This window comes from Anolis sagrei, chromosome 4, assembly GCF_037176765.1.
Source record: "Anolis sagrei isolate rAnoSag1 chromosome 4, rAnoSag1.mat, whole genome shotgun sequence".
Taxonomy (NCBI): domain Eukaryota; kingdom Metazoa; phylum Chordata; class Lepidosauria; order Squamata; family Dactyloidae; genus Anolis; species Anolis sagrei.
The window spans coordinates 53,131,447-53,156,396 of record NC_090024.1 but is presented as its reverse complement, the minus strand read 5'-3'; the positions used below and the strand labels follow the sequence as shown (position 1 = coordinate 53,156,396).

Here is a 24,950-nt window from a genome sequence, read left to right as displayed (position 1 = left end):
TAAGCTGAAAAACAATGTTTGTTTTTGTATTCCTCCACTTCATTTATAGTTGAAAAGTTTTTCCCCACTTTTTAAAAATGCAAAGTCTTTTATCATGGAAGCCCCTTTTTGTTGAACCTGCTTCAGATGCACCATTTGCAGTTATGCACCATACTGCCCACTGTAAATCTGGCAATGGAAAATTTCTGTGGTGCCCCCTTTTGATTCGATATCCTAAATACAGGTTTATTTTGCTTAATGGATAATCGAGCCCAGATCCCAATAATAGTCTAGTTGCAGCCACTGTCTTTAATGATTTCTAAATTCACATACTGAAAAGAAATTTCATTTACTAACTCTGTGTTAGAGATGGTAGAGCAGCTGTACTTAATAATAATAATGATGCTATTGCCGAGAGAAACATTTTCATGATGATGCATGGGAACACTAAATCCAAACTACATTGTTTAGCTAGTACATGCTTTCATTCCAGTAAAGTGCAGTGTCGCATAAATGAAATAAAACGAAGAGATTATCGTTTAGAAAATATGACAAAGTTGAAAACTTAAAGCTGCATTATGCAATAACATCTTTTAAGGGAGAAATAATTGATCCAAAAACTAGTCTGTATATTTCAGAACTGTTTATTAGGCATTCTTTCTTTCTGGTTGGCAAAGTGGCTCAAGTACTTGAGAAGCCAAAATTACTTGTGGATGAGCATGTTGCATTGGTGTAGCTATATATTTTGATTATATGCTGCTTGAGAAAAAGATGAGTTTAATATGTAGGATATAGTTCTTTATAGAAATTTCCTTGGCCTTCCTCAATGCAGTAATGAGAGTTTCATTAATTAGCAATTGTCTTATGAAGACATTGTCATACTCTATAATTTAAATTGATCAATAGCACTCAATAGGAGTGTTCGCCATATTAGTTTTGTTCCAGTTAGAAAAATAAGGCTAGGCAAAATATTGATTGGGATTTACTGGTGGATATCTGAAAGATTTGCACTAGATCAACAAATGTCTCTGATTTTTATATGTTTAACAAGAAAACACATCTTTTACTTTCTCTGGCTTCTGAAACAAAGAAGACTGATGAAATTGATTTGAGGGCTAAAAAGCAGAGCTCTTAAAAGAAAGAACCACCGAATCTCCTGGGGTGAGCATAATATGAGAGGTACCCTTTAATTTATGTTAATTAGGAAAAGGGTGAAATCACAGTTACTGTGCTTAGTTTTACTGAAATGGAGAACGGCCCCTTGGTTGCACAAATAGCAAATGTATCCATGGATGTAGAAGTAAAATTAAAAGGAAACAGATTAGTTGAGAACTCATTTCCATTAGCCATTAGTGGCCAATCCCTGAAGATTGCAAAAAATAAAATAAAATGTAGCCAATAGGTAAAAATATGTTACTGTTCTCTGGAACATTGGGGGTTTGCTGGTTTCCCACATAGAATGGCTTAAGAAGAGAATCGAATAGATTAAAAGTTGAACAGAAAGTAATCCCTTGTGTACTGTGTAGTGTACACAATAGTGTGCAGTAAGGAAGAAACGCAGTAACTAAAAATGATAACCTGTCTTCATTCAACATGCAGAGTCCATCTGTGTGCACATGAAAAATAGTTGTATTCATCAACCCATATTGTTAAATATAATTAATATACCCTTAATTGTTTTTCGTTCCATGTAGGAGTGGTATTTCAACTAAAATACATTTTAAAACGTGCCTGCTTTGGAGCAAATGGTGTGATTGAACCCACATCTTTAACATGGAATGAAGTGAGGGCTAAACTATTTCAGAAGTCTCATATATCTAGACAAATATAGGATTAAACCAAATGAATAGGGAATATGGGGTAGTTAAAGCAATTGTATTCCCCGTAATAAGCTATGGATGCGAGAGCTGGAAGGCTGAGCAAAGGAAGATAGATGCTTTTGAACTGTGGTGCTGGAGGAAAATTCTGAGAGTGCCTTGGACTGCAAGAGGATCCAACCAGTCCATACTGCAGGAAATAAAGCCTGACTGCTCACTGGAGGGAAGACTATTAGAGGCAAATTGAAGTACTTTGGCCACATAATGAGAAGACAGGAAAGCTTAGAGAAGTAAATGATGCTGGGGAAAGGGAAGGAAAAAGGAAGACCAAGAGCAAGATGGATGGATGTTATCCTTGAAGTGACTAGCTTGACCTTCAAGGAGCTGGGGGTGACCACGGCTGATAGGGAGCTCTGGCATGGGCTGGTCCATGAGATTATGAATAGTCAGAAGCGACTGAACGAATGAACAAAAACAACAATGGGGCACACCTTGTGAACATTTGAACATCTATCTAAAACTGATAAAAGTGATAAAGCTTTAATATAAACTATAGTATCTAAATGTTGATAATCTGTTATGTATATTATTAATTTACAAAAGCTTGTTCCATGAGTACTTTGTGCACATCATTTTGTATTCTTTTGGCTTTTTGGGGGAATTTTGTGACTGGTGTTTGGAGCACAGCTTGTATCATAAGTGTGAAATATTAGGGCCCCAAATGATAACACTTTATATTCTTTTAAAAAGTTAAAGGATTTGCATTTTATGTAGAAAAATGTGCAGGTGTACAAAGCTCTTCAAAAAGAGCAGGAATGTTGTAATGTGTGAATTAAAACCCACAGAGACAGATTGAAAACATATGTAGTCCAAGTATAGCCTGTGGGTGGCTTTGAGATAAGTGCATATTGTTAAATTCAAATGTATGCATGATGGGAAAGTTAGCAAGCATGTAGAATCATAGAAACATAGAATTGGAAGAGACCACGTGGACCATCTAGTTTATGTAAGGACCGATCATAGTATGTTCCATTGTTGAACAGCTCCTACTATCAAGAAGTTCTAATGTTTAGGTGGGCTCTCTTTTCCTGCAGTTTGAATCTATTTCTCCATATTTGTAGGACTTCATCACATTGATCTTCAGCTCCATCCTTGAATGCTTGCAGAATAGAACCAGGACAGAGCCTGCCATGAAGCAGGCTACTTCCGGGAGGGCTCTGTCTGGCTCCATCCTGCAAGCGTCTTAGGATGGAGCCCAGACAACATGAAAAACTTCCCGTGTTCTCATTAAAAAAAGCTGGGGAAAGAGTGGGCGGAAGCCGGGTGGCGATGCTTCCCTTCATGGGATGGGGAAGGGAGCGATGTGGGGTGCTGGTTTCCCCTGCTGCCCACTGAATTTTCTCCACTTCCCCACAGATGCCTCTGCCTCTCCTCTGGCTTGAGTTGCTCAATATGATGAGGTCTCTAGAGCAGCAGAATCATGGTATAATTGCTGACAGTGTGGTTCTACGCACACTGTCAGCAATGTAAAAGGATCCCACCAGATTACAATGGGAACTTTTCCTGGGGAAGTCTATGTAGAGGGCTATAGTCTTAATTTACTTTGTAGGCATTTTGAAAAATTTCCCTCCAAATAATGTGTTTCTCAAAAATATACATATTTTCAGATAGTGATTTCAGCTTAAGAGGGCTGTGTGAGATCTTTTTATGTTGATATACCATGCAGAATGTCCAGGAATGAAAAGTATCTTCAGCAGGAGTTTTGGGTAATAATCCTTTATCTTAATTAGGTGTCTTTGTAACGCCTGTTTTGGTGCTGCAGAAAAAAATACTGCAAGGCCTTGCCAAGGTATCTTTGAAAAGAGGCTCTTTCCTAAAGGAGTCTCTTCCTTTTTAAATAAATAACGAACAGAGGAACCATTTCCAGTTCACAATCTGATCTCTTAAACTTCCTGTTAAGCCCCAAATATAGTGCAAGAAACATGTTTGAGCTGCTGTGTTTGAGCCCTGATGATGTGATAGGAGGGATATATGTAACATCAAAGAATGATCTTGTTATACTTCTGAAGCATGGCTTTTGCAATTCCAAGTGAAATAATGAGTATTCGTTTTTCTCCTGATAGTGGCAAGTTTAATAGCCTTGGGTTGCTTTTCATTAGTGGTGTTCCAAAACTCTCCTTCATCATGCATGTGGTATATATATATATTGCATGTCCATGTGCCTTTTTCATTATCTGGATTTCTTCTTTCAATTCTCAAAGCTTGGCTCCTATGTAATTCCCTGCTGGGTTTATTTCAGAGTAAAGTGGAATAATTTGGAATCTGCTCAGATTTACCAGCAAAGCTTTATGCTAAATGAATGTTTCTGTTCTTTAATATTGTTCAAAATGCACATTTATTTTATTCCATTAAAAACAACAACAACTATGGGCCTATACTAGGATCAGAGTTGAAAAAAAGTTTTCTAAAAAAACTACTACTTCCCAAATCACTCAGCCAGTAGCCATGTTGGCATGGAATTCATTCTACATACTCCAAACAAAACAAAGTAAATCTGTAGTATAGAGCAGAGCTTCTCAAACCTTTTGCACTTGTGACCTCTTTCCACCCAAGGTATATATAGATATATAAAATAACTATAGAAACCAAATATTTACTGAAAATGTGAAGTTTTGACTCTGCCTCATTCTCTCCTCTGCTTTAGTTTCCCCTGTTTATTGGTCTTCCCAATAGTGTAGACATCTTCCTATGTATTAGTTTTTGGGTGGAGCTTAAAATCTCCCCAGAGGCCAGTCTTAGCTGGTCTATTCCATTTCTTTGTATAGAGTTCTTGCTGGGCTCCTCCTTTTTCCTACAGCAGAGCTACCATAGATTGTCTGATAATCCAAGGCCCAAGCAATTCAAACAGGCATTCTTAGCACCTGCGTTTAGCAGTATTTTTATACCAGCAGTCCAAAGGTCAACAGAAGCTTTTGGCTAGCCAAAGCTTCACAAGGAAGAAGATTGAGACAGTTTATAACAATTGTTTTGCACCAGAAGCAAGAGACTTTCAAAGATTCCAGAAAGATGACTGCAACCAGCAAAATCTTATTTTGTAATGTATTGTTTTAAGTTACCTTATGATAGTCCCTGTTAGAGTTAACCTTTTATTCATCTTGTTTCACTAACTCATTTGGTTATCTTTTCACCTTGCCTAAAGCACCTCTGTCTGCTAAGGGTCTTAATCTTAACAGAAGGTATCAGTTAGCCCCCGAGTAAAGCCAGACAATATAGTTTCCCCAAAGGCTCGGGCATGCCATCACAGAAAATAAATCAGCATTTGTGAATCTGATTTTCCTTTTTGTGGAGTATAGTTTCTGCAGAGTCCGCTGTAATCACTGTATGTTGTTGCTAACAGATTTGTGTGGCATTCAGAAACCTTTTTCTGTTGCCAAATTTTTGTGACCCCAACATTGAGTTAAAGGGACCCCATTTGGTGTTGGGGACCACAGTTTAAGAAGCAGTGCTGGAGAGTCAATCATCCTCGTGTCAACTATAAGAATATATTTTATTGAACAAAGAAATTCTGGTAGCTGTAGCAAGAATTTTGTTTATTTCTTAAGCTACAGCTACAGGGACCCCTCAACCATTGGTTACAGTGGATGGGAAAATCTGGGATTAAAAGTCCGATTTTTAGTTATTTGACAAAGCTATTTACCTATTTATTTAATGTCCATGATGCAGCATTTTAAACAGGAAATTCCCAGGAAAAGTTTTCCTGCATTCAGTGTCCAGCTCTCTCTTTCAATCTCCCTATCTCTCATATTTAAAAGAAATCTTAAAGACAGATGACCTAAAGACTTAAGTCTAGGGCAGGAGCCCGGAACATGATTTTGGAGGTTTGCATTTGGCCCGCGGACCTTAGTTTGGGGACCCCTGTTGTTAAGGATTTGACCTTGATTACTTCTTCTACAGAAGACCCCTCCATCGCACTGGGATTATTTCATATGGTACGGTGTAAATGCTCTTAGCACAGGGTTGGGTAACTGATCCTCTAGAGTAAGGTACCACAACAAAATTGGGACCATGGTGTGACTGTTTTGTCCAATCTAGCCAGGGTTCTTAAATTAGCATTTAATTTACTTGGTTATAACAAACTATAATATAAGATTTGATGTTAGCACAAATCTATCTGAATTAGTCTTGTTTACTCACTTGTGTGAACAGGAGGAAAGTGGAATAAAAAAACCCCACAATGGCGAAATAGCACTTGGCTCATATTTATTATATTTTCATAAATCAAGATTGATTCACCATTATGCATGAACATGGTCATTAATAGAACATAACTTTACTCGATCATTCATCTCTTTAATATCAATGTACAATAAATGACTAAGATCTTAGTTGTAAAACTGACATTGGATTGATCTGTCTCCTACTTCTACTACTGGCGGAGGGCGCGGAAAGTCATATGAGGATAAATATTATAACAATCTTTGCAGCTTCACAAGAGACCAATGATTTTCCAATAATCCTGAGTGGGTTTTTTAAAGCAATTTTGGTGGAGTCTACCTATTAAAACTCCACTTGAATGAACTAGGGAGAAACTGAATTCAGCCTTTCTCAGTTTATGTTTAGATCATATGTCTACCCTTTTGTAGGCAACTATATTCTGCTAAACAAATTTTATCTCACAGAGAAGAAAGCTCCTAGTCTCTAGTATACTATATGCTCATGAGGTGCATCTAAGAAATACCCTGCTAAATCAAAGCAAAGCCTATCTATGGTGGTGAATCAGTTGCCTTTGTCTTTGTATATGTAAATAAAACAAAATGTGACAGTTCCATTTTTTCTTCATTAAAGGAGACCATGTCTAGTATTGCTAACCATGGAAATTTCTGCCATTTAGGCAAGTGGGAAAAGATGGCAAAAAAGGAATTGAGTTCTCATCTGACAAGGCATTCTGGAAAATCTTCCTTGATAACATTGTAGCTATTTCTTAATTAGTGTGAATCAGATTATTTGCTTACTAGAAGTGCTGGGTTGATATATCATGATCCCTGCTGTATTTCCCAGTGTGTCTGTGTTTTTTTAATATATTTACAAATTTATTTATTTACTATATTTGTATACCGCTCTTCTCAGCCCTCAGGGCGACTCAGAGCGGTTAACAAAGCAAATACAATACTTAAACATGATAAAAACAGTTAAAAACAAGTTAAAAGAATAACATTATAACAATCAATAAACATCATAACATCTCATCTTGTCTCCAGCATAGTCAATAGTAAGTGATGTACCTCCAGTCTAACTACTTATGGAGAGCAAGTTTTAGGAAACAGTACCTAGAATAAGTTCTCTCCTTATTTTTGTAAAAAAAATCTTAATCTCATAGCAATTGAGAACTGTTGATATTGACTGATGCTGATGAACGTGTTTCTCCATGAAACTAGACTTGAGCTCTGTGTGCTCCTCGAAAATGAAGACATCTTTGAAATGGATTCGGAGGAAAACCCTGAACCCTGTTCACTTCTTTCTTATCAGAAGGTACAAAGTTCTGCTTCATTTCTCTCTCTGGCTTATTCAACTGAAATAATACTATTCTAATCAATCTAGCTGTTTTGAAAATGCAAACTGTCAGTCACCTGCTTTATTCTAAGGGTGCTATGATTCCATACAGTCGTAGCAATGCATGAATCTCAGCCTTACTGCATGCACATCATTGTTTCCCAATCATTGTAACATTGTTGGGTTTTTTTTTTATCCTGGAAGTAATCTGTTAATGTCCCTCTTTCCCCACACCAGTTCAGGTGTGGATATTTTATTCCATTAACAGATGTGATGCAAGTGTGACCAGGTTATTCCTCTCTCAAGGATTCCCAAGGAAACCTCTGGCAGAGAAGCTCCAAGCTACCTCTGGTTTTCAGACAGAAAATATGACTTTTTTTAGTATCTTTAAATCACTCTTGATCTCCCATTCCAATGATTTTGGTTACTGGTATATTGTCATAACATTGTAGCATGTCCCAGGGGCTTCTACACAGCCCTATATCCCAGAATATCAAGGCAGAAAATCCCACATTATCTGAGTGTGGAATCAGATAACCCAGTTCAAAGCAGATATTATGGAATTTTCTGCCTTGATATTCGGGGATATAGGGCTGTGTGGAAGTTCCCTTAGTATCATAATGTTTTTCCATTGTAGTGTTATTGTAATTTTTTAAAATTAGATGAAGCAATCATGAAACGATTGGTAGGGTACAGGGTTCAACAAAAATGACATTAGTGTGGACAAAAAAAGTGCAAATTATGTTTTTAAAGTGCAAATAATGGTAAGGTTGTTATAGACAGCTTCAACATGAGGGCATGAGACTGGCTGGAGCAAATTAATAAACTGGCATAAAGAAGTGATGTGATAAGATCCTCAGTCAACAAAAGAAGTCAAGTAAAGTAGATTAATTTTCAAAGACAAGGTGAATATATTTTAATTTTACTTTTTTGCAGAGCTATTCACCATCAGGTAAGAAATCAACACATTGTTCCTTCCTAAAAATCCAATCCAATTGCACCATGTTAGGAAATTGGAGTACAGTACAGTCTTGCTTATCCAACATAAACAGGCCAGCAGAACGTTGGATAAGCGAAAATATTGGATAATAAGGAGGGATTAAGGGGAAGCCTATTAAATGTCAAATTGTGTTATGATTTTACAAATTAAGCACCAAAACATCATGCTTTACAACAAATTGACAGAAAGCGAAGTTCAATACACAGTAATGTTATGTAGTAATTACTGTATTTATGAATTTGGCACCAAAACATCGCAGTGTATTGAAACAACTGTGGCTCCGGGTGGGAGGCATATTGCGTTGGATAATACAAAACGTTGGATGAGCAAAGGTTGGATAATCAAGACTCTAATGTTTTAACAAACTGCTTAAAGTAAAAGTGATTTTGTCTATTCTAGATCAGAGCTGAAAAACTGCATGATCAGCAACGGTTGGCCATTATGCTGGACTGCTATAGTACAGACCCTCTGTATCAGCAGCTCTTCATCAATCTGGTAAGAGTAAAGCCAACTCTGAAAACAAACGTTTCCTCTATGAACAATGTGTTTGTTATAGTTTTCCCTTCTGTTTATGACGGCTCTGTCAGCCTCACTGATTTACATAAACACTGCCAATCTTGGGACGTTGCACTCTCAACAAAAGTAGCAGAGTACAAACAGCATTCCTGAGTTTTAATTCAAATTATATAAACATAACAGATGTTGATACAATGAGCCAACAAGAAAATACAACAAAGGCAACGATTTCAAGGGGATTTGTGATTAAAACACATTCCAGATTGGCAAAAAGATACTGTGATAATGGAACACATCATTTAAATGTCAGTGTTTGACTCCTACTAAAACAATATGCATAGCATTGTTCTTGAGATTTTCTCTGTCTCCAACCATGTCTCTAACGACACAGCAATGACGATCCCCTGTCTGTTTAACATGAGATATTTTGACATTTACATGTTAATTGCTGTGCCAGAAAGTTGAACCCAAAGGCAGCTCTGTTTCTATGAATCTCCCATGAATGTCTCTATAATATCATGAAAAGGGAGAAACTTTATTGTCCACACATATTGCAACATTTCACTTAGCTGTAACCATAGCACAATTTTAAGGATTATCCTACATCTTTTTGATAAGCAGTGGCTCCTGAAATGATATATATAAAATTACATCAAGAAGTTGCCTTTTTGGATATCTTGAAAGCAATAATGGGACATAGGAGATGTGGCAGGTTATAGGTATATTGAGCTCTAATGATTAAAACTTGATATCTTTAAAACAATGAAGAACCATTGAAAATGATCAAGGGTTCCCCCCCCTTCCAAAAAAGACACTCTCTTATATTCATTTTCCTCAAGAAGACACACTGTGGCTTATTTTCTGTGGATGTCTTATTTTTATCAAGTATGGTACAACAATCTGCATTTATACAAATACTGTTAAGTCGTCTTCTTCTGGAACATCATCATAACTCTCCAAACCTGGAACTGGGTCCAATCTGCACAATGGTGTTGGGATGATATATTTGGGCTCAGTAGCAGACTGCTTGCTGAAGCTTTCCCCCTATCCACTGGTGTTTGTGTGGGGCGAGAGAGACCTACAGACAGTTGCTGGTCAGTGCTGGGGAGCAGCAGCTTTACTGGTGTTTGTGGGAGGTGAGAGAGACCCACAGACTGTTACTGGTTGATGCTGGGGGAGAAAAACCACAGTGCTTAGTAAAACAGCAGTCACAGCTTTACTTCTTCATCCTTGAGGACACATAATACCTAAAGCAGAGCATCTTGCTCCTCACTTCACTGAGAAGACTTTTCCGTTCACTTTCTATGTCTCCCTCTATGCCTTAGCTTGCAGCATGCACAGAATGACCAGGATCTGACAGGGGGAGCTGACTTTGTATGCTGCATAGCCACACCTACCATTATGTCTTATTTTCGGGGTATGACTTATATTGCACAAATGCTTAGAAATGCTGCTACGGCTTATTTTATGGGTATATCTTTTTTTCAGGCGAACAGGTTATCATATGGTTTCTTGGACTCCCAACTGTAGCTTCTAAACAGATCAACCCCAACAATAGTGCAATACGATTGTCTAGCCTAAAAAACTACACTTGTGAATGAATCTCAAAACGGAAGACTTTTCTTGCCATGAGGTGCTTGTTTTTATTTTTAGGACTTTTGTATCTGTGCTGAACCTTCTGCCAAGATGGTGCACTAAATACTACCACATAGGTTTGACCTTAGGGATTTTTTTTAACATATGAAGTTGTTTTGGCAGTTACATCATTTATCTGAACATCTGTTTCCTAACTAGTATTCTTGCAGCAAAATGTCTTTGTGTTCCACTTTACAAAGGTTGTTGTATACCTGACCTTTATGTGCAGATATAATCACCTTAGTTGTGTGTGGTTTCTCCCAACATTAGTACAAAAAGAAGAATTTCATGTCTGAATTAACATTTAGCACTTTATCACACCAGCCTGCTGTCTCACTGCAATCACAACAGTGTAGGGAATGGAAACATATCATTTTTACAATGTTAATTTTCACACTTCTTTGTGTTAGAGTAATGACACTGCTTTGGCAATCTATTGTCCTGCAAACTGTCTCTGAACAGCCTGCAAAATCCAACCTACATGCATTATGTTATTGTGCCTTTACATTTTTATTTTATTTATTTTTACCACAATTCCACGATTACATCAATACAATTTAAAAAAGAACAAAACAACAACCCAGCCTGCTTGGGACTAGCGAGGGGGAGTGGGAAGAGCAGGAAAATAATGCCCACTGACTGTTAGCATATTGGAACTGCAATGGAAGGGATTTATCACATAGAGTTCGGTAATGGAAAAGCAGTGCTATCAGGATACATTAATGGATTTTAACAATTCATGTAACATCACACTACACAAACAGATGGTATGAAAAGCACCATGTGTGAAGAACCGGCCAAATATGTGATTATCCTGCCAAAATTCCACTTTGCTAGTCTTGTGTGATAAAGTCCTGAGGCTTACCTGAGATGTTTCTTCAACTAAAATAATGCCTACATTTTGGGTAAAAAGGTTACTTCTTTTTTTCCAATTACCACATGAATACATGTAGTAATTGATTATATTCATGCAGAAACCTTGGATGCACCAACAGAGCTTAGTTTTAGCTGCTTTATGCTATGTGATCTGTGTGTACATTCCAATAATAATCAAATCCTAGTGGAAACTGAAATGTTCCTTTCATTGTGCTTCTGTTCCTTTTAAGTGAGATTTTAAAAATGCAGGACTATGTGTAATGTTGTCTTATTTTCCTTAATATCTTATTTCTTTCATCTTGCAGGAGCCATACATAAACAAATCAGCCATGTCGATTCAAGCTCATTTCTCTCTGCAGCGTTCATATATCATTTTCCGGTCTCTAGGCCTTCGTCACCTGACTGTTGTGGATTTACAGAATCGGGTTGTTGGCATAATCACCAGAAAAGATCTGATATCATTCCAGCTGGAAGAGAAATTGGGACTGCAGGAGTCATTGCACCAGCCTCAATCCGATGATGAGCTTTTAGACTAGCAAGCAATTGGACTGGGGAATACTTAGTTTCTGAAGTCTTTCTTGTGTTAGGTTCTTTTCAAAAAGAAAGACAATCTTGCCTTCAACATAATAAAATTTAAAATTGGTTGTTTGTATCTCTCAGTTTAGGCAATGCTCAATTATCATAAAAAGCTATTAGATGGAGGAATAGAAGATCAAGTCTTTGGATTCATATAGCTGAGTTTCTGCTACACACAGTTTTTCTTCCCACAGTCTCAGACAGGATGTGTAAAATGTAAAGTGTATAATTTGTGTGTAGTAGGAGCAAGGGTGGCTAATGAATCTATAATTGAAGGTGTTCCCTCAGTTTTAGGGTCACTCCTTCCATATATAGTCTGGATCAGGCATTCTCAAACTCTGGCCCTTCAGTTTTTTTGGGCCTCCAACTCCCGGAATTCCTGACCATTGAACAAGCTGGCTAGGGCTTCTGGGAGTTGGATGCTCAAACAGCTGGAGGGCCAGCGTTTAAGGATACCCAGTCTGGATTAATCAAGTGCTCTCTCTGTTGAAGATTTTTTGGAAATAGGCTGCTGTACTAGCCAATTCCTGCACAACCCAGAGGAATAGGTGTAAAACCTGAAGTGGAATGGCTGTTTTCATAGCAACAGATCTACTGTATAGCCCTGATTAAATGTCAGAGCACCCCAAGATAGGAAGGACACCCCTCCCCAATGAAGTAGCTTTACTTTGGGAAGCCAGTCAGGTATCTCATATGAACAATTTTTTCCATAGGTGATTACATGCACTCCCTGTTTTAACATTATAAACTCTAGGTTTGAAAACCAAAAGGTCCTGTTTCCATACAGCAAAACTACATCACACATCACAACCACAACATACAGATCATCCTCTGGAAGCAGATGAAAATGGCAACCCCTTTCAACCACTGGGGTGGAAACTAGGATTCTTCAAAGTCATTGCTGGGTTTGCATTCATTTTTTTCTTGCATTTTTTTCCTCCGGAAAGTTAGGAACACATTTCATGGTGATGGTGCCAGCCAGATCATTTTTTTTCTTAGTGTCTTCATGTTATTGGCAGTTTCCCCTGAGATAAATGGAATCAGCCTGCAGCACTGTTGGGCAACATTTATGACAGGAACCTTTTCTGTTTCACTAGTAAATAAAATTGAATAGGAGTTATTGCTCACATCCCAGTGTATAAAGACACAAATTTATTTAGCGATTTCTTTGCACATATTGTTATGTGAATATGTGATTCATCTTATGAATAATTTTACTAGAGTTTATGCAAGCAAAGTAATAAAGAAAATTCCTCATGAAGTAGCTGAGCAAATGATTATTCAGAAATAAACTTGGAGGATTTTGAAGTTGGGGAGTGATCTCATGCTGGAAGCAGGCTCATTAGTATATAAATAATGTTTCCAGGAAGAGTGAGTGTGGGGCTGGTGCATCATACAATGGTGCTCTTCTTTAGATGTGATTGTGAAATTATGAGAGGGGAAAATTAGTTGCTCCACTCTTCATTTAATGTCAAAATAAAAGTTAATGGTTTATTTAAAGCACTGATTTCTCAATCTCAATTGGAAGCTGAAAGTGTTGAAAGTACACAAATCCTTAAAAAATTCAGTTGGATTAGAAAAAAGCAGTACGTAAGCCCAAAAGCTATATTTAAACTACAATTCCCAGAATCCAATTTCACAAAACATAGGTTTATTCATTAGGTTTGCTCCATAGCAATTCTGTGATTGCCTTTTTACTCATGCTCCTTTCATAAGATGGCCAATGCTTTCTCTTTAATGTTTGCCAGACATACCATACATTGTTGGATATCTTCAGCTGAGCTATTTCTGATAGCAAGACAGACTTTTGAATGAAAAAGATAAAGCTCTGGTGCCTTTGGCAGTCTGGTCCGCAACCCTTCATAGTCATCTTAGTGATTCACACATAATTATGTATGTTCACTGAAAGAGTTTGCAAGGGGTGTTGGATTAAAGAACTCAAATGGCTACCTGCTTTTTTGGCTGTATATTACAATGTTGCAAATGTTTATTAATTAATATAGACTAGAAATCACAATCACCGAGCATGAAGATTGATGATGTGTTGCAGTTCATTCATGTAAAATGAATCTTCTCTATCGTGTCAGTTTATGAGGTTACATTCAGCTGTTTTAGAATAAAGTTATTGCCTTCAGTAAAGCAATGCTGACACATCCTATGGTGAGGATGGAAATGCCACTCCCAAGAATGAATTAGAATTCCCTGCTGGTTTCCATTGTATTCCTTCCTCATTTAAATTGTGCATTTAAAGATCCAAATGTCTGCCTGTTTTATTTGGGCTTAGATCTCACATCTGTAGTCTGTTTTGTTACGAAAACTCTTCATTTGATAGATGAAGCCCAGCTGCCAATAGGAACCACTAGATGCCACTCTTTCCAACATGTTTGCAAATTGCTACAGGGTTTGTTCAATAGGACCAAATGCGTCTCATGGGCAGCCCACCGTGTTCAGATAGAACTGTAGCACCACAGTGCTGAAAAAATGACCTCAGTAGATGTTTATCGTTTTTGGATCATTCTCAGCAGTTTTGTGCCAAGTGAAAAGATGATACAAGTAGACCTAAGTCCCACGGTATGATATTCAATGCTTCTACTCATGTAACCCTTGAAATATTTTTTCCCTCATGAAGAAGACTATATCATTAAAATTAGCGATTTGTTTTAAGTTTCCATTTTTTTCCAGGGGAGGAACTTCCTATTCCTTTCTTCTGAGGGAAAAAGAACTTTTTGAATGAACTGAAACAGCAAGTCAGTAGCACATCTGTTGAGTATTTGTTGCAGTTGGTTCACTGTTGTTTTATGTTTGTCTATGTCAGGCCTTTAGGTCAACAAGTGCAATACTGCAAAGCAAGTTGTTGGTTGGAAGTCTTATGGAAAAAATAACCATTCAACTTTCAACCCTCAGTTATTTGAATGTTGCAATGTAGTGTGTGATCCCCACATAGTTGTGTGTTAGCCAATATCTTTGTAAAGTCTCCTATTTATCACTATGAAATATTTCTTTAGGTTGAAATATTACTGTTGAACAGTGTGAACAGATTTGTTTAAAGTAGTGTTTCTCAAACTGTGCTCCTCCAGGTGTTTTGGACTTCAGCTCCCAGAAATCCTAGCCAGCTTACCAGCTGTTAGGAATTGTGGGAGTGAAGTCCAAAACCTTTGGAGGAGCACAGTTTGAGAAACTGTTATTTAAAGCATGCCTCACCCTGCTAGAGCCATGTCCATTGTATATAATTCAGGACCATTCATATACTGTAAGTGTTGATGTTTTAGAAGGAGGTGTAAAAGATCTTCTGGCTTTTTAGTGATGTTGGACTACAAGTTTTGTTATAACAAGTTATTTGGGAAAAATTGATTAATTTATTAACATCTGGAAGGTTGCCTAGTTGTGTTGGCCATAAGATAAATATAGGGAGACATATTGTGGTGTTGTGTATTTAAGGCCAATCAGCAAGGCATAAAAATCTGTGCAAACTTTTAAGAAATCCATGTACACTGTGTTGTAGAATGCTATCCATGGCAGGTCCTGGAACCAAAACCCAATTTACACTCTGTGATATTTCACTCCAATGGCCCTAGCCTGTTGAATACTTGGAAAACAATAAAAGGCAACCTCACAGCCTCTGAGGATGCCTGCCATAGATTTAGGCAAAACGTCAGGAGAGAATACTTCTGGAACATGGCCATACAGCTTGGGAAACTCACAGCAACCCAATAAAAGGCAATATTTCTCCATTTTGTAAAAACAAGCACTTCTCTTGATAAGACAATAATGGCTCTGTCCAGCTTGAAGTTTAAAGGGCTGTCTATAGATAGAATGTGGATGCACTCCATGATTTATTTATATGAGTGTCTACCAGTAATAGTTAGGAAGCATCTGAAGATGTATGTCTGTAATTTGGGAAGACCTATATCCTGAGACTGTCTCACTCACGCAATATTTCAGGAGAAACAACAATATCCAAAAACCAAGAAAAACCCTGCCCTGTCCAATGCTCCTTACATTAAAAGAGACTGACACCACTTTAAAACAATTTCTTTCCATGGGATTCTGTGATTCTGCATCAAAACCCATAGGATACAAGACACAGTGATCCAGGTTAAAACTATTGCTTTCCATGGGATCATATCGATTTGCATGGAAACCCAGAGGACACGAGACAATTATCCAGGTTAAAACCACTGCTTTCCATGGAATTCTATTGACCTGCATTAAACCTCATATGATAGAAGAGACTGTTGACAGTTGGTAATGAAACAGAACAGGAAACTTTGATGGTTCCCATCATACCTGTTTTTTAGTTGTAAATATGTGAGCAAAGTGTGATAAGAGGTAGGAGTTCTGAACATGATTGCTGGCCCATGTTCAGAGTTCCCTACTTTCAGGACATTTCAGACTCTTTTCAGCCCTGGAACATGTGATGAGGTCCGTGCCTCTCCATGCTAGAAAATAGGCTTAAGTGTCCTAAGAGGGGGGAATTTCTCAATGTGATGAGGTTGATTGCCAGAGTTTCCTCCTTTCACGATACTTCTGTCTCTTTTCAACCATGGAGGGTTATGCATGACTGTCAGAAGTATGAGTTTAACTCATGTGATGAACTTAGTGCCTCTCCATGCTTGAAAAGAGCCTGAAGTGTCCTACAACTGGGAAATTTCTCAATGTGATAAGGTGGTTATTCAGAAGGGTTTTACCATTGCACTCTTCTAATCCTGATAGAAGGTAAGTATTCAAAAGTCAGTAGCTAACTGGGGATTTGAACTTTAGTCTTCCAGAGTCAGTACTGGTGCTGTTTTTATTAGCAAGGAAAATTACCGCATCTGTACTTCTCTCTGAGTTTACTTGCAGTCCTCACAGTAGGTATCTCTTTGTGTGAATCTATTCTAGTATTCCTACAGAACAAATACAGATGCATTTGTTTAATTTATATCCTGCTTTTCAATTAATATGGGGCCCAAGACAACTTGCAGTATAATACAAATGCAAATATCCCAAATATAATTTGGGAAGGAAAAGAAGTGTTGACTATATAATTAACAAAACTTCAATGTGGAGTTAACTGGTTAACTTTACAAAAGATCTACTCTTGAAGGTAAGGAAGATTATGAGAAGCAATATGTTGAAACGTACAGAGCTGCTGCATTTTTGGATTCTCCTTTGGAGACTGCCTTTCAGGCTTGTCATGATAAGTATTTGCAGTTCAAAATTTATGACTACACCACTGGCTGGGTCTCAAATATTTATTCCATCTTCACTTCTTTTATTTCCATATCCAATACATGTGTGCCAAAGTCTGACAAAATCCACCTCCTCTTCCTTTTGGGATGAGGCTTAGGAGTGCACACGTCCTCCGGTTCTCCTGATGTGGCAGGGACAATCCTGTCTTCAGATGTCCTACTCCTTCAACTGCTTTTTAAATGTCCCAGTGTCTCCTTGCTGCTCTCAGTTTGTCTTCAACTTATTTCAGTTGCTGCGAATTAATTATTTGCAATATTTGTATACTGCCCTTCTCAACCCCAAAAGGGACTCAGGGCAGTTCACAGTGTTGGCAACAATTCAATGCCATCTATAAAAAACAGTGTAAAACATCAAAATTAACCCTCCCCTAATATTATTAAACACATCACATAAATTAACATCACATATCACACAAAGCCACCTTGAGTCGCCTTCGGGCTGAGAAAGGCAGGATAGAAATACCGCAAATAAATAAATAAATAAATAGTTGTTCATAAACAGTCCTGAGTCATTGCACTTTCAACTTTCATTTTCACTTTAAATATTCCTATGATGGGCCAAATGCTTGGTTCCACAGCCAGGTCTTTAGCTGTCTCTTAAATGAAGTCAAAAGTGCAAAGATTGTGTGCAATTAACTCACTTACCTGAACAATAATGTCCCAATCTGTAGGATTAGATGAATATGTAGAAAATCATTTATATTATATATTTAAATAAATTAGAATAAATGGGTAATTATAATGTTGTGAGCTGCTTTCAGTCTCATTTAAAAGAAGAAAGTGAGTCATAAATAAATAGAATTTGTAGGAAGGGGAAGATAGAAGAGGCAGAATCTTGCCCTTCACAGCAGCATCAGGCAAAATCAACCTGCTACAGCGTTTCCTAGTGTGTGTGTGTTCCTCATCCTTAATAGCTTTGTTATAATGATCATGTTCCAATGTTGCTTGGTCACACAAGTCCCAGTTCTCTTCTGTGACATGTTGGAGGCCAAGGAGTGCAGGGATAACAACTAGAAAATGATCAGTGAGAAACAGCAGACCACACTTCGCATCTCTTACACTTTGGTAATACAAGGCTGTCTGTAGTATTTCAATTTAAATAATGGCTCCTGTGTTCTGAATGAAATAAAGGCATTCATCCATGCAGCAATGTCAATCCTAGTTGGCCTAGATAAAAGTACTGAATCACTTTCTCCTTTATTATATGCTCAATATTTATACTCCAAGTATCAGGCTAGGCTCAACATAATGGGGGGAAGTGACTCTCCCAATCTCCACCCTTGAAAAAGAAGCTTAGGTTTGGCACAGTGGTGTATTTTTAGAGGAGAATGTAAAAATAATGTACAATAGACATATATGGGTGCATGTGTGAAAGATACTTCTTTTCCAAGAACTTTTAAAAATGAAAGCAAAAGTGCATCTCAACAGACATTGATTAAGTGAAGGAAAATGATCATTCACTAAAACCTTGCAATCTGTTTAAATCTGGCTAAGTGTTTGGTTGTAAAATGACGAGATTCCTTCTCTTAACAGCTCATTGACAATACTGGTAACAGATGAAGTTTTTCATTATCTCATATTGTGTAGCTGGCATGCATTCACTTTAAAAAAAAAGAAAAGGCTGTAGGCTATTTTCTGGTTTGGTGATTTGGCCTCGCTCAGCATCAAAAGGTGACAAGCAAATGGTAAGATAATTATCCTGTCTGGTATAAGGAGACCCTACTTAAAGGTATAATCTACTAGAAGATGGCTGCTAATTTGTATGTCATACTTCTATATTTCTACATAGGACAAAAGCTGAAGATTGATTGAGAAAGAAATGTTTAGAAGTATAGGATAATTTCTTTTTTCTTTTTTTGGCTTGCTTTATGGGCTTCCTGTAGGCATTTGGTTGGTCACTTTATGAAAAAAAAATGCATGACTAGATTGTTTTTGGGCTGACTGATATATAATTCTTTGAAGAGTCATACTTACACTGTCTCAGTTCATTTACTACCCTGGGTTCCTGTGTGATAGAGGACAACTTTGTGCCTGTCTTCCTTCCATCACACTGCTGATGTAACATACGGAAAAATGCTAAATGAGGATGGCCACACACATTGTCAAAAAAGAAAACAAACACAAGAAAGGACAAAAAAAGAACATGGGTTTTAATAAAACTAGATAATGCTGTTGTTTAATGTATAAAATATACATTTGTGGGTTTAACTTTTGTTGATCTGATTAACATGTTCTCTCTAGAAAATGCCTTGCCCAACTTACTGGGCAAAGGCCATTGTGGTGGGGGGCGCTCTCCCACCAGACATGTTGGGTGCAGGGGGCTTCTTTTTCCCAGAAGCCCCCTGCACGGTGGGAAGTTTTCCGCCACTCAGGCGGCCAGGCTTCCTGGCCACTCCTCACCCCTGGATTGGCCAGGGTTGACTCCTTTTGTTCACAGGCAGCCTTTTAAAAGGCTGTTCTGAGTTCTCACAGGCACCATGCCTGTGCAGCTTGGCCTCCTGCCTGCCCTTCATACTTTGCATGTTTTTTGACTAGTGTTACTGTTGTTAATCATAGCTCTTCACAACTGCTGTTGGCATGTGGCATGGGTCCTGGATCCGGCTCCCTCCCCCCCCCCTTAGTGGAAGGGGGGGGGGGAGAATGTCTGGTCATATAGGGGTGCCAGGAAGTTAACCTGGTATTGTGCCAGTGGGCTGACCAATTCTGATCCAGATGCCATGCGTGGCAGCCAACCCATGTTCCTGTAACCAATAAACAGTTGTGGCCATTTTCTTCCCAATTCTGTGTTTGCTTTACCTGAAATCCATTTGTTAGTATTAACTAACTAGAGTAGACCCAGGAAATAATTGGAGCCTATATAATGTTGAATTCTTATTTATACAGTGCACTTTCTGCAGTTTGGATCAGTACTTGGGGTTTATTGGAGTCCTGAACACTTTGGCTGCATTTAAAGGATAGTCTTTGCTACAGATTTATTTTTATTGCTATGATGGATTGCATTTCATAATCTTCTGATTGCATTTGCAGTATGTGTATTTTTTTAAAAAGTTCCAATTGATTGTGCTTTCTAGATTCTAAGGCTCTGTTATTTAGGAAGTTTGTCAGTGTAGAAGCAAAGGTTTCAACATTTTGCTATATGAGTAATCTTGGCTGGTATGACTCCATATATTGTAGGTCTTGTAAGAGATTTTGCATGAATTGATTTGGTATGTATATTTATGGAACTTTTTCTTTTTACTTTCTGACTTGTAACCCTAATAAGTCAAACCTATTATGGAGGTTTCTCTGCAGAGGTGAGTTTCTTTTATTTTCTCTGCTGCTGTGGGAATTGCAATTTATCTGAAGATTACAGGATGACACACAATAAAAGCATTATACATGTGAAAGGTCATGTAAATTCAGTTAGATCCCAAAGATGTTAGTCAACAACCATGTTTTCAGAAGGTACTGAAATGATAGCCATTTTGGTACCAGAAGGGTCTCCAATGAGGGGATATTCTGTAAGTGGAGTGCCACAGTAGAGAAGAAAAATCCACAATATAAGTAAAGTCAACCATGAATATTTGCTTGGGGTTAAGGGTGCAGAACACCTGCAAAAGTGGGAAAAAAACCCATAAATAAAAAAAATACTTTTTTTCTGAGAGAACACCTCTCTAGGAATATCTGGTTCTTTCAGTACAATTCTGTCATCTATTTTCACCAATAGTTGTCCATAAAGTCACACTGGAGGAACAAGAAATTTCTAGAGAGACTACATTAATCAAATCTCTGAATACCAAAATCCACAAAAGTCAAACCAGCAAATGTGTAGGACTGCCTGAAAATAACATATGCAAATGTTGGATGGATATTATATTAAAAAACAACACTTATAGGCCCTATTGAAGAAGAAAGACTCCTGCTAATTGAGCCATTATGAAAATACGGAAAGTGAGGACATCCCACCACCTTGTTGATTGTCTCAGACAGCAAATGATCTTGGCCAAAGCCAGTTCTGCATTCCAGTTCCCACTCAACTTTTTTCTGGACTCTGTGACTCCTAGCCCTCTCTACCTACTAATCTATTCAAGAGTTATAAGGGTTGATCTGGCACATAAAAGGACCAGTTTGATGTGGTGTTACTCTAAAAAGACTTTAGGATCACTTCCTCCCAATCCCTTGTTTGCTGGTCTGTAATTTCCCCAAGGAATTGATTTTATAGGTAAAGAGAGCAATGGAATTAAAATAATAATATGAACTTGGAAATTTTAGTGTCGAAATAGATAATGAAAAAAATGTGTCAGAACTTTATTACATTTGCTTTTCTTCTGAAATAAGTGAAGTCCCCCTTTTGTAATAACTGCTTGCATTTAAAGTGCAAATGTGTAGCACAATCTATGAATGTTTACGTGGATCCAATCCCATTGGGATCAGTGAAATTTACTTTCAGGTAAATATTTATGGGATTACAAATCTGTACCTATTTAGTACAGCTACAATCCTGTACACAATTTATCTAGGAGTAGTTTTCATTAAATTCAATGATTTAAACTCTTTTCTTTTATGTAACATTGCTCCCACCACCCCACATGAACTGAATGCATACATATATGTGGAGATAAATTATTAAAAACTTTAAAGACTTTTTTTGAAGGCTTTTGCTTTGTTTTACCCTTACATAAATGTAAGAAAATGGGGCAGCTGGGGAAAGAAACTTCTTGATGACCTTTCTTATTTTAATGAAAGGCAGATTTCTTGCTCTGGAGTCTTAATTCAATGGACCTGGAAATTAATTTAACCTTTACAAGTTTTGTTTTAAAGTGCATTTAAAATTATCTAGGTCATTGCTAAAATTGCAGTGCTGGAGTATGATGTTCTTTGTAGTGTTTAATGTTTTAAAGCTGACCAGAAATTTCAGATCGTGGGAATAACATTTAATAAAAGCCTTTCATTATGAACTCCCATAGTATATATCAAAAGGGCATATTAACAGTGCTTACTAGAATTTGGAGTGTTACTTTATAAATTGATCTTTTTTACATCTGTCGCATTATACTACTCATTGTTGCTGAGCTACCTTTTAGTTACTTTTAGGGGTAATATATAAATGTTGCTAGTATGCTATTTTTTAAAATGACATGTTTTCATCATTTATGCCAAAATAACAACATTTTGTCAACCAGAAAGTAATAGCTAATATTGTTACTTGTAAAAAAATTACTTGATTAGTCAGAAATAAGTCCTGTCAAGTTCAGTGGGACTTGTTTCTTGTTAACTATAATCACACTGATTTTAACTTATGATGCCTCTATAAGTGAGAGACTTCCAAATCATTTTATTATTTTCTTTAAGATTCAAGGCCATGAATTTGGAGTCCATCTATCTGTAGTGCAGTCGACTCCTTTTCCCACTGCCTTCTACCTTACCAGGCATTATTGTTTATCTGGTAAGTCATGTCTTCTCATGGTATGTCCAGAGTATGATAATCTCAGTTTAGCCATCTTGGCTTCTAAGGAGAGTTCTAGGTTTCTCTAAGATCCATTTATATGTCTTTCTAGTAGTTCACAGTATTGGTAGAAGTCTTCTCCAGCATCACATTTCAAAAGAGTTTATTTTCTTCCCATCAGTTTTCTTCTTTCTCCAGCTTTCATAGTCATACATAGAAATGGGAATTGTGATGATATAGACCATCTTAACTTATGTCTTCCATTATATATCTTTACATTTTTGAATTTTGTCTAGTTCCTCATAGCCGCCCTTCCAAGTTCTAGTATTTTTCTTCTTGGCAGCAGTCAGCATTCCAATTAATGACCTGGCCAGTGTATTGGAATTCGTGAACTATTTCCGTTGTGCAGTGTCTATTTCTTTTTATTTATTTAATGCTCCATTGTAAATCAGCCTTTGCACTAGCTTCTGTAATCATTTTAAGTCTTTGCTATTTTTGTCTAGAAGCATGGTGTCATTTGCATATCTTAAATGGCAGGTATAAATATAGTTAGTCCCCAAGTTAGAAACAAGATAGGTTCTGTAGGTTTGATCTTATAAGCTTTTGACAGCATAGGGAAGGGTTAATACCCATGTGGAGTTTGTTTTTCTGTTCTCTATTCAGAGAATTTCTTTCCCTATGATAATTGGATTTTGGAAAATTTGGCTTGTTGTGGAATAAGGATTGGTGAGAAAACTTCACTGGAGACATCTTTTTCTCATGACTCTTTTAGGAATAAATTTCCCTTTCTAGGAGTAGATTTCTCTCACTTCCTGTTGTCTTGCCTTCGTTCTTAACTATGAGTCTTTGTAAGTCGGATGTTGTAACTCCGGGACTGCATGTAGTTTCTATCTCTGTAGTTTGAAGCATTTCAACTGGCATGGCATCTGTTTCTAATAATTTCTTACTTCCAAGAGCAGTTTGCCCTTCCACCTTCCCTTTCCAAGTTGGCTCAAGTAAGTGCAAACTGCTATATTGACGACACTGTAATGTTGTGTGGCCACACATGTCCCAACTTACACCTGTCAAATGTCAGAGGATATGTTTGAGGCAGACAATGGTAAATCTTCTCTGAATAAATCTTGTTAAGAAAAGCCTGAGATTGGGTCACCAGGAGGGAGAATCAGCAAGAAGGCACATAAGACAACAACAATAGTAACAGCAGGATGTCTTTTGATTCAGGGCAAGGCATGATACTGAAAACAAGTTGTATCATACTTGGTAACAAGGCACGAAGACCAGTTTTGATTTTCTGCTCTAAAGATGCCTTTCTCTGAAGTTCTAAACTATTTTCTAATGTACCATCTGCAGTGTATCCATGCAACAGGCATTTATCTAATATTGCAATACAGAATTAGGAGGAGCTTGTTTTACACTTTTTTTGGAGAAGTACAGCATACTTTCAAGGGTACCACATAAACGATTGATCATAATAATAGTTTTAAAACTGTCATCCATATGGTTTTGATTTTGGCGCTCTGTCTCTAACTAAGGTTTTTACCATGAACCACAAAAGAACTTTGATGGAATATGCTGATTCATCATTAATAAAAAGAAACCATTGCAATTTTGGCATTGGCACCTGCGGAGCTCAGTGGAGATTATGAATATGTTTGTCTCCAAAACATTGCAGGTATTATTATGACAATTTTCATGATGACTATCTAGCAGTTTCCGCAGCAGGGTGGGAAATGTTTTTTCTTCCAGATGTTTGCGATTTCATCTCCTATCAGATGCACCCAGCATTGTCATTAGATAGGGATTATCAGTGTTATGATTATTTCATCCATTTGTATACTGGTTCCTATATCTACTAATATCTCACAGTGGTACACTGTGAATAAAAAAATCAACACATATAACATGCAGATGTTAAAGCCCAAAATATAATATAAACAATGAGCATGAGCATTGTTTCAAACATTTAAAACATTCAAAGCAGAACTGATGAACTGAGTCAATGGGGGAAGAGGCACATCATTGCTATCCATATAGAGCAGTGGTTCCCAACCTTTGGTCCTTTAGTTGTTTTGGACTTCAACTCCTGGAAATTCCAGCCAGCTTACCTGGAGGACCAAAGGTTATGAATCACTGACTTAGAGTACCTTACAGTTGGCAACTCACGCATACTGGGAAGAGGGTTTCAAAAAGCTGAGTAGGTCTCCGTGTAAGCCTGCTTCTGGGAGGCTGCCAAATAGTTAACTGCCATGTGAAGAAAGTCTTAAGAGCATTCTTAGTGTGAAAAACATATTTTTTATCATCCTTAGTTATGTCTCCTTTCTGCCCCGCCTCCTCCAAGCTGGAGT

At 37.5% G+C, this 24,950-nt stretch overlaps 1 protein-coding gene across 1 annotated transcript in view; it reads left to right on the top strand.

Moving 5' to 3' along the window:
- The window catches only part of LOC132774813 (chloride channel protein C-like), an 82,682-nt gene extending 69,233 nt beyond the window's left edge, over positions 1–13,449 (top strand). The window contains exons 14-16 of the mRNA XM_060775284.2: positions 7,232–7,325; positions 8,746–8,841; positions 11,679–13,449. Coding sequence (XP_060631267.2) covers positions 7,232–7,325; positions 8,746–8,841; positions 11,679–11,909 — 421 coding nt within the window. The 3' untranslated portion in view covers positions 11,910–13,449. The remainder of the gene's footprint in view (positions 1–7,231; positions 7,326–8,745; positions 8,842–11,678) is intronic.
- Positions 13,450–24,950: the final 11,501 nt, after the last annotated feature.